This window comes from Centroberyx affinis, unplaced genomic scaffold (assembly GCF_046629955.1).
Source record: "Centroberyx affinis isolate AG114_WGS23_722 - 3 ecotype Tasmania unplaced genomic scaffold, CSIRO-AGI_Caff_v1 ptg001948l_1, whole genome shotgun sequence".
In the NCBI taxonomy this organism is placed as follows: Eukaryota; Metazoa; Chordata; class Actinopteri; order Beryciformes; family Berycidae; genus Centroberyx; species Centroberyx affinis.
In genome coordinates, this window is record NW_027280305.1 from 335,768 (window position 1) to 346,310 (window position 10,543).

At 42.8% G+C, this 10,543-nt stretch overlaps 1 protein-coding gene across 1 annotated transcript; it reads right to left on the minus strand.

Moving 5' to 3' along the window:
• Window positions 1-5,792: 5,792 nt before the first annotated feature.
• LOC139653693 (BCL2/adenovirus E1B 19 kDa protein-interacting protein 3) lies at window positions 5,793-10,245 on the minus strand. The gene is made up of 6 exons (XM_071530628.1): window positions 10,125-10,245; window positions 8,225-8,375; window positions 7,872-7,953; window positions 7,114-7,187; window positions 6,672-6,818; window positions 5,793-6,519 (listed from the first exon to the last, which is right to left on the minus strand). The coding sequence occupies exons 1-6, from the start codon at window positions 10,165-10,167 to the stop codon at window positions 6,471-6,473; spliced, it is 546 nt and encodes a 181-aa protein (XP_071386729.1). The 5' UTR covers window positions 10,168-10,245; the 3' UTR covers window positions 5,793-6,470.
• Window positions 10,246-10,543: the final 298 nt, after the last annotated feature.

Here is a 10,543-nt window from a genome sequence, read left to right on the forward strand (position 1 = left end):
TGCCCTCATGCTGGGCTGAATCCTTCATTCATTCAAGAACAGCCAAAGTCTCAGAGGCAGCAAGATGAAGGTGCCACTTCAAAGGATAAACAGCAGTATCTATAGAAACAAACAAACAACTGCAAATGAGTCATAGTTTCCCTACTTATACCACAGGTGTTCCTTGTGGTTAGTCTGGATACTGCTGCTGCAGTCTTTTGGTGTGCACTGATATGGACTCCATCCAGATAGTCTAGTCAATGACAGGACACCCTGAGCTTTACCTGTCTTCTGATTGGTGGAGGTTTCAGAATGATCCTTCACAGGCTTGGGGTTCTGGATCAGAGAAAGCCCCACAGACCTCCATGGTAGGCTAGCCGGGGCCAGGAGTTGAATAGACCACATCAGTTTGCTGGAGACCCTGGGCTGAGTCACGTCCTGGTGTGGTTAATGAGATCAGACAGTGAACACTGGAGCTGGCTCTGAATTAACCCAAACCTCAAATGTCTCTGAAACCCCTGACTATTTTTAGTCTGGGTGCAGATATGAGAGGTTCTGAGATTCTGTTTTTTGTGCTAATGCCACAACTTTAACAGACTCTTGTCTCCATCCTGTTAGTTTGTTTAGTAACAGACACAAAATATCCTAGCATTGCTGTAATCACAATGACACCAAAAAGTAATAGTGGTTTTATGTAGCATGATACCTAAAAGAGACATGACGTTTGTGCTCTCAGAGGAGGTCTAACAATTAGTGTTTGGTATCAGATGTACAGGGTTCAAAACCTGAACTGAAAAAGAAAACAAGAAGAAAACAATAGAAACTGACAAGAAAAATGAATGATTAAAAAAAGGCCAACTGATGTAGAAACAATTGATGGCATACATAATATGACGCATGGGAAACAAAGAGGTCTGTAACAAAACAAAGGAACATGTTTCAGAGAAACATTAGGTTCAAAGAAAGTACATGCCTGGCCTTGCACCCTCTTTCTCATCATTATTCAAGCATATTAGCACATTTATCATCTAAACTCAGCATCCATGTATGTCTAAACTGATTATATAATTGAGATTTTATTTTACATTCACATTATTTTGGTTTGTCTTATTCTGCTTGTGGATTACTGTAAATTCATTTGAATAGCTCATTGTATTTACATATTTGTCAATGGCATCATACACAAAAAACTTCATATGCATGATTCATGTATAGTAAAGTTATACTTACTGTCACTACAAGTACTGTATATTTTCCTCTGCCTTTTCCCTAGTATGTATCTCCTCATTTATTGTACAAGCTTTACTGAATAATTATTATTTCTATCTCTATCAGACCAGGTGTGTTTGAGGACCAAAACATCTTTTGGGATTTTTCATTTTTTCATCAATGTGCGAGTTTCCCTTGTCTTTTTTGGTATAATAGAAAAAGATATACTAACACAAAGTGTGTGTGACTACATTGTTGCTGCCACAGAAATTACAGTATTAAAGAAATATAACGCCAATCACACATAAAAGTGAAAAGAGCTTCTTTCTGTCTTGCTGTTAGGGAACAGACTTTTACAACATGGCAGACTGCAGTTGGAGGTGACCATAAGTCTCTGTGTTACTGTGCTGAGTGGTAAAGTGCTCATTAGATTCTGGGGTGCAACGCCTTACAAGGTCTGCACTGAAGTTACACAACAGTAGCCAGTCAGTAAGGCAGAGGGGTTTGGTCCAACATCTAATTAAAATCGCAACATCTATCAAACCCCCATCCCTGTCTGGTAGGAGGGACTCACTCCAAACCCAAAATTACAGCATTAAACTTGACTGAGTTTCTGTTATAGACTGACTGTAACTCTGAACCCAAGGCAGAGGCTTAATAAATGGACCCACATCCTGAGGAACCCAGGCTATTTAGTCTGCCTACTCTTGAGCCAAATTGGTATGTCATGGTGGATAAGGATGTCAAGTTTCCTGGAAACATCTAGCACAGCACAGAAGGCATGAATACAAATTATACATTGAGTGTTATGGATCCAAAATTAATCAGAAAATATATTCTGAGCTAATATGTCCAAAGGAAAACTTATAGAAATAATTCACTCCTCATTACAAATGTATTCACTCTTTGGCCGTGGGTTGCTGACTGAAATCAACCAAACCTGAAGCAAAAATATAGCTCTGTGAGTTGAATGTGAGTTTAACAATTTATTAGTCTGGGACAAATATAAAAGGGGACAAAAATATGATTGTTCTAACATTTAAAAACAGACCAAGAAAACTTTGTTTTTGGATGCTTGTGAAATTGCTGCAATGTTCTAGCAATTCCATTTACCTGACCGAATTGCTCGCCTTCAAATCTCTCTGTAAAATCACTCAAAATGGTCTCCATTGTGGACATTGTAACATAACCTGAACACTTTTCTTGGAAAAACACGGTTATTACACAAGGAGATTGATGATAGGTGCATAAAGGTATTCTCGGAATAGCCTTACTGTGATGGGGAAACGTATCATTTCTAAAACAACAATGTGGTTTCAGTGTCTCACTTTAGTTCTCAGTGTTATTCAGGGGTATTTAACAAAGGCCCCCTCAAAGCCACCGGCAGAAGCTCTAGTGATGGTTTTGCCATATGCAATCGGTGAGTTCATTCTCAGACCACGGACTCTCCAACGGCTCCTCCTCTGTTCTACTCCAGTCACACACCAGCTGGCTACATTCATAACACTCACTCCATCTCCGTCTTCAGTGCATCTCTCACCTACACCTACACACCCCATAGACGGAGACTGCTGTAAATCATCTATGTACTGTATATACTTGATACCAAGTCAGCCATGCAGCTCTGTAAATCTCTCTCTCTCTCTTTCTCTCTCACTCACTCACACCCACACAAACTTTTCCTTTTTTCTTTCACTTTTCCTGCTTTCCCTTTACCACAATTTCCCCTCTTCATTCCGGCATACATACAACTACACTCATGTAAGAAAATTCAAATATACTGGAAAAGATGTCATATTTCAAACAGCTCTGTATATCAGCGCATGATTCTTGGTGTCAAAAATTGTATCAAACAGTTGCTTGAGGATGTGAGGACAAAACACACCTTGAGCAGCTTGTTTACACAGCACATGAACAGCACTGCATTGTGCTCCTTTGAGTTTATTTCCAAGTGCTCTCATTAATCCTTCATACTTCTGGCACACTGAGCCAAGCATGTCTGGGCTAGTAAGGTCCACCGTACACTGGGAAACAGCAGCGCCGAGTGGCAGAGCACACTGGGTCATTTGTTCAGACGCAGTTCATGGCCACGTCTGTGCCAGTCACACCGGGCGTGATTGACTGCTACTAGGAAGAGAGAGGAGACTACGTAGAGGAGAGGGTAGACAGCACATGGAAGCCATTATTACCCTTTCCTGGTGTGTAATCTGGCACGGCAGATGCAAGCAGGCATGCACGTGTTTGGGTACATGACAGGAAAAAAAAAGAAAAAAAGAAGGAAACATTCACCAAATCATACTTGTACACACAGGAACTTCTTTCACTCTGCCTATTCCCCCCCATTGATGCCTTGTCAACTGTGTGGTTGATTAGTCAAATTGCTGCTGTGTTCACAAGAGAGTGGCAGAGCGGATGAAAAATGCAGGCAGTTGAGTATTGAACTCGTCATAAGGTTGTGTTTGAAAATGTTTCTTTGTTGCCTCTGTGCATACTGAATGTCAAATTTACTATATCTAAAGTGGCAAGCCTTCTTTAATTATGTATTTATTGATGCAAATACAGAATTAACATTACATATCAATGTGTAACAGAATTTGAGTAATTTTTATGCATGAGAGTAACCATCTAAGCCTACAGTATGTGAACTCATAGTGAAAGTGGTTTGGATCTTGTGTAGGAGTGTACTTGTTTGGTGAGCCATATGCTATTATGCTTCTGATTGTGGAGTAGGAGTATGTCATACTGTTATATGGAATTATAGGCTATTGTTCCTTATGATAAATCGATCATGGGGAGGAAGTGGGCCACATGTGGTAAAGTGGAGTTACTTGAGAGGGGAGCTCAAACTAGTGACCTTGTTTGAATGTTGAGGCATGGACGACATGCCAATTTAAAAGAATTCTTTTGTTAGATCCAACCTCTTTGAAACTAGACCCTCTATTTCCTGTCTAGCAGTATAGGAGCGGGAAGATAATGCATTTCCCAGAGAGACAGATGTCCGATCTCTAAAGTGCAGCTCAGGAAATGAACAGATTTCTTCCAGGGTGTCTAGACCTCAGTATTGTGTCCTAGGAGTCTTCTCTACCTTTGATGGTTACAGGAGACAGAGCACCGGGTGAGGATTGGGACTTCTTTTATAACACCGACTACACACACTTTAAAAATGTTCACACCATATTCGAACATGTATCTGAAAGTCTGCTGCTTAACCTTTGACATCTAAGTATATAAACTATTAGTAACTTTCCCTGCAATGTGACCATAGTCCCCTGGGTGCACAGCAATAGGGTGTGTAATTGTGTGAGAACATGGTGATTTACAACGCCCTGTCCCACCTGTGACTGCCTGTTTGCTGGAACCCGAGGATAAAAGGTTGGGGGGTGGAATCAGGCACAAGCCACAAGAAAAAAAATCTAACTTCAAAATCACTATTTCACTTAAACACTATTTGTAACATTGCATAACATAAATGGGTCAAAGGCAGTCAGACTGGGCAGGCTCATGAAAGGGCATTCCAGAAACACACATAAACATTTTATCTTCCGACAAAGTGCAGGGCTTTCTTTTTGATTCTAGCTGTGTAAACGTGATCCCATAATGTGTATTGGGCATGGTTTGCATGTGTGCATGTAGGTGTGTGTGTGAATGGAAACCAGGTGCTTTTGTGCTCTGCCAAGGCAGGCTGTTGTTGCATTGTCAGCTTGGTGTGTCTAGAGGTAGCTTAACAAGCACAGCAGGACCCCGCACATCAAACACCCTGCTAATGGCTGATAAACTCGTTGGGCTTGGTCAGGCCGGACAACAAATGGGGGTAATTTACTTACTAGGCAGCACGGCAAAACCTCGGTGTGCTCAGACCCTCTGTCCCAGTCCAAGCCAGCTATTTTCATGAGATGTTAAACAGGGTAAGAGGAAACGGGTCTCTGGTTTATGGGAAAGCAATAAAACGTCAAATCCCTGACTGGTCAGAGCAGCAGCTCCGCTTGTTAAAAAAAAGAGAAAAGGAAGACTTACGTGAGGTGAGGAACGACAAAGGCAGATGGAAGGAGACAGGCTGGTGTGATGTCATAACATTTGAGCAAGGGGTCGGTGAGACAAGAGTAAGAGTCATCATTGGCAGAGAATGAGTCTGGCTATTTAAATACCGGTGTGTCAACACCAGGGAAATAGTAGCCCAAGGAACTGACCGTGCCAAATCAACACAGTGATTTGCAGTGATTCACCTTATATGGTAATGCGGCTCAATTTTAAACAGATGTTGTGGTTTATCATGCAGTTTGCTAACAGTATACAGTAGGTTGTAAATGGTTCAGTCTTTCTTTCCAGTCTTCTATGACTTCATACAGGTAATCTCCAAACTGCAATAGCTAAAAAGAAAAAAAATATGGTAGACATACATTATAAATTACAACCTAAGCTTACTTCAGCAAATCCCTGTGCTTTGCTGGTTGAAAATGCTTCAGTTTCCCTGAGATGAAAACTTTATATACCACATACTGCCAGAATAAATGTCCCCCAATGCTGTACTGAATGGAAGAGAAAACTAAGAATAAGAGACCAAAGAGGCACATAAAAGTTTTGAGGAGTTAAGTTTAATGGGGTCATGATTGTCATAGTCAGAGATCAAATATTGAATTGGTTTACGGGACAAAGAGCACAACCAGAGCCACTACTATTGTCATCAAGCCATCTAACACTCTTCTTCTTCATCAGATAGACAGAATAACCCCAAGAACCACTCCTAGCAGCTCAATCTTATGGACGATCATAACTTTTGACAGATGACAGACATCTTGGGCAAAAAGACTACCATACATCGTCTTTCTCATCACACTTGAATAAACCCCGTCACCAATTATCCATGTCCATCTCCCCCTAACAAAGAGATTTATTGTTCTCGCTGGGCAAAACTCTCTTTCTCTCCTCTCTCTCGTATCTCGACAATCTTTCCTCTCCGATGATGCTTTAGTGGGTTGAGATCAGCGTTACTCTGTGGGAGAGTAAAAGTGACCTCAGTCTGACTCATTGGTCAGGATCCATCCACTCCCTGGGCCCTAAGACAAGCACAGACTGACAGATAGGCTGACAGAAAGACACACTGGCAGAGTGCTGCTGGATGGACAGACAGACAGATGTACAGAGAGACAGAGGTACAGAAAGGCAGGGTCCTATGGTTGCCCCATGACGAGGAAAGAAGGGGGCAAATTAGTGCGGTAGAGAGGGTGACTGTGACCTTATTGGCCGGGCCGTTAGCGAATGGGGGCGCTGCCCTAAAGCACATGTCACAGCGTGCTAGTTGTGGAGGCAGCCAATCGCTTTCCTATGTAGATCCTAAAAAAGAGAGGAGAAAGCAGCAGTTAATTTGTTTTTTGTAATTTATTGATTTTGTCACATTGAAGAGTTGCAGCATTGTAATGCATTTGCTACAGAAAATGACTGACACTAAATAGCAAATTGTTTGTGTATGTGTGTGTGTGTCTCACCCGACTCCCAGTGTGAGCAGGTGTGAAGCCAGCAGAGAGGGAACAAGGATGAGGAGGACATCGGAGGAGAAGATTCCCCTCTTCATCACCTCTGTCTTCCTTACACTAAGAGAGCCCGGCTGCTTAGGGTGCTGAAACACAAACTCTCTGGAGAGAGAGAGAGAGACAAAGAGAGAGAGAGAGAGAGAGAAAGAGAGGGAGATATGAGTCAGAGATAAGATGTGCAGACAGAGGGAAAGAGAACTCGATAGGAGTAGAAAGTGCAGAATGGGGAGTATTGAGACCATGAAAGCCAAACTTATTCTGTTACAGAAGATTTAATCTCAAGAGTGTTGCAGTCAAAGAGAAAACTAGGAGTGATTCACATGTCTCTCAACACTTAAATGAGATATTATGTAGCTTACAGCAAAAAGATACATGGCTTCAAAAGAGCAGGTCTTACTTTGGTGGCATATTTTCAGGTCTACTGGACCAATCCCATACCCAGTCAGTGTCCACCCGCCGCTCACCTTCCTCCTGTCAGGGAGGTCAGTCAAGAGGAAATTAGGATGAAGACAATGATATTAGCCTGAACAGCCTCAAGAGGTCGCTGACATTCATTTGTATTTACAAATCACAAAATAAATATATGTGACCCAAGTAAATCTGTTGAGGAAATCTTGACACACCATGCAGCAAGAAGCAACCGGTCGAAGACGGTTTCAGAAATAGAAAACAGCATGTTCAAGTCCACCAAGAACCAAGTTGTCCCTACAGTGCAAGTGGAATTTTCCACATATCAGTCTTATTTTGAAATTTGGTCTCCAACGTGAAAACGTGGACATGGCGTTTTCTGTTTCTGTGAAATTCAAAGTAACAACAAAATCAAACTTCTGAGTGTCTATTTTTCACATGCATCTGTTTTGTACATAGTCAAGGAGGAAGCCATTGCATCAGATCCCGTCTTCGGTCCCTTGTTGCATGTGGTCAAGATTTCCTGGTTAAATGGTTTGTGTTTGGACTCAAGATGCAAGTAAGATAAGATAAGATAAGATAAGATAGCACTTTATTAATCCCCTTGGGGAAATTCAGGAAATGAAATGTAACTGAATGACAGCAACATCTCAAGGCCATTCAGGCTACCAAATATATATTGGGAAAACAGAACACAAAGGTGAAGTTACTTGGTAAACATCACATGTCAGTGCGATAGAGGAATACCTGAATGGTGACACAATCACTGTCCTGCTCACTAGTGGGTCGTGGGGAACCACTGGTCTGCGGAGTCACCACCTGTGGAGGACTGCGGACAACAAATTGACATTTACAATATATGCCTTCAATTTCAAGATAAGAACAGACCATATTTTAATGATACTATATTTCTGTTAAATGTATCAAACAATAAACACAGAGAAAATAAACATATTTTGTGAAAAACACAAAATTCAATGTAACTCATTACTGTGCTAATTATTTTTTTTACAGCTCACCGTATAGCTCCCCAGCCACAAAACAAAACAAAGCAAAACAAAACAAAAAACACAATACACACAATCAAATTGCTTCATTACCTGTCTTTACTCCTCTCACACTCGAGCTGTGCCTCCAGAAGGATTCGCTCCAGCTCCCCCTGCAGGGCGGAGGAGATACTGTCCTGCGGCCCTGCCAGACTCTCCCTGCGACTTACGGCTGCTATCAGCTCCTCCAGCTCTACCCAGGAGCCTGAGGTATAAACAACACAGTCAGTATGATCTGTCAGGATGCCCAAGCAGTCAGCAAGGACGCAGCAAACAGTAAGCTACGACACACATTTAATAGCCGGTGAGGAGCCAGGGGATGTAATCAAATCTAAACTTGCTAATGAGTGCTTACACTGGCGCTTCTCAACACAAAAACAGAGACAGCATGGTGGCTTATCTGCTTGGTATCTCGGGTTTTCTTCCAGCATATCATATTTTCAGTCATTCTGAGTGTGTTTTGTTGTGAAATTTGTGTTAATAATCACTGGACAATCTCCTGCATTGTGCGTACTATGCTGAATGCAGAAGACCTATCACTGGGAAACAAATTATGGCACAGATGTGTATTGGTGTGATTTTCCTCTATACTGTTATCCTATTGCTTTGCAGTGGGGAGGACAGTGGGAGCAGGTGTGTGATGTTGTGTGCTGACATATGGTGAGAGGTGTAAGCAGCACAACGGATGTCCTGACATGGCATTAGATCGCCTGAGAGGGGCTGAATGCAAGAGGGACAGCAGGCCGGAGTACACAATAACACACACATGCACATAAACACACACACACGCAAGCATGCAGGCGTCCACGCACCCACAGCCAAACAGTGGGGCAGGGCTAACCCAGGCTGACAGCGTGCTTGCTTGCGTAAGATCTTATTTCTGTTAGAGATTAGCCATTCACCCTCTCCCTTCCTCCCCCTTGCTCCTCTCTGCCACTCCTGTCATGCTGCCTGTATCCTTCCCTGGGACGGCCAGCATTTACACAAATCAACACCTCCGTCCTCTCCCTATCAAAGTATCCTTTCCTCTCCTCTCATCTCTCTCTCATTTGGCCTTTTTCTCTGGTTTATCACACAGTGTAATCGTGTAAACAGTGGCAGCGGGGACAGTGACATGAGTGGGCAGAGAGCTGGGGGGGGGGGGGAATTGTGTCATTGCCCCAGTTATTTTTCCACAGAGAGAGTTATGACATAACAACTGCCTTGCTGCCTGACTTCTGTATCTGTCGCCATTTCTGCAGCACCACCATCAGTTTCTGTGGTGCAATCCTGTACACATTCATGTGGGCCGTTGCCAGATCAGCTTTATGTCATATGGGCAAGTGTTGTATGATACAATAAATTTTTATTATACCATGTTATGAATGCATGGTTCTTTACCCAACACCTCTTATGTGTCCAGCAATGAGCACGCAGCACACTGGAGCTATAAGCGTCAGGAAATCTCTACAGCTTAATTGGCTTATAGAGATACAAACAGGTGAGTCATGGAATCCGTTTACACAATGACGGTGTCAGTGGCAACAACAATGACAACTAAAACTGCCAGTGCTTTCTTCCTCTCACACCTGCCCTAAGTCTGCCACGCAGGTTAGTAGCCTATCATTGAGCGACTGTGGTAGCCTATCTCCGCACTAAACGTGTAAACAAACTGAACGACAGAATTGGGGTCATTGCTTACATTATTCACTCAGTGGGTTTGAATTTGCATTAAGATGAAAAATGAGAGTGCAATTCGATCGATGGAGTAAAGCTTGTAAAATGAAGCTTTTATAATAATCTGCGTTATAGATGGTGAGAGAGAGAGAGAGAGAGAGAGAGAGAGATTGCTTCTAAAAGACGGCTACAGCTAAGCAAAAAACCATCTATGTCATCGTTGACAAGACACTAACATATATATTTTCACAATATAACAGCAAATCGATGGCCTGGTGCGTGCATCACGATCACTTACCGTAGAGCCCGTCCTCTGGTGTCTGCGAACCGGACAAAGACATGCTTGAACGCCGGGGACTGAGTGGCTGGAGCTCGGCGGAGAGATGCTGACACCGACCGAGGAGGACAAGCAGGTGAAAATGGGGTTCTGCCCTGCGCTTTTCTTTCAATCACTCTTATGTTGTTGTAGTCATAGGACACTGGTCACCGACGCTGCGCTAATCCGCCGCCCTCCCCCTCCCTCCCTCTCCTCCCTCCCCACGTGTAAGGAGGGAAGAGGTAAACAAAACACACTAGAGTTCAGCAGGTAAAAAGCCACAGCAGCAATGGGCATGAGGCGATTTGCTGACCCGATATGTGCCCTAAAATAGACTGTCCCTTGGCCACAGTAGTTTTTTGTGCTGTAACATACAGTGAGCACATGGGCTCAAATGGCCT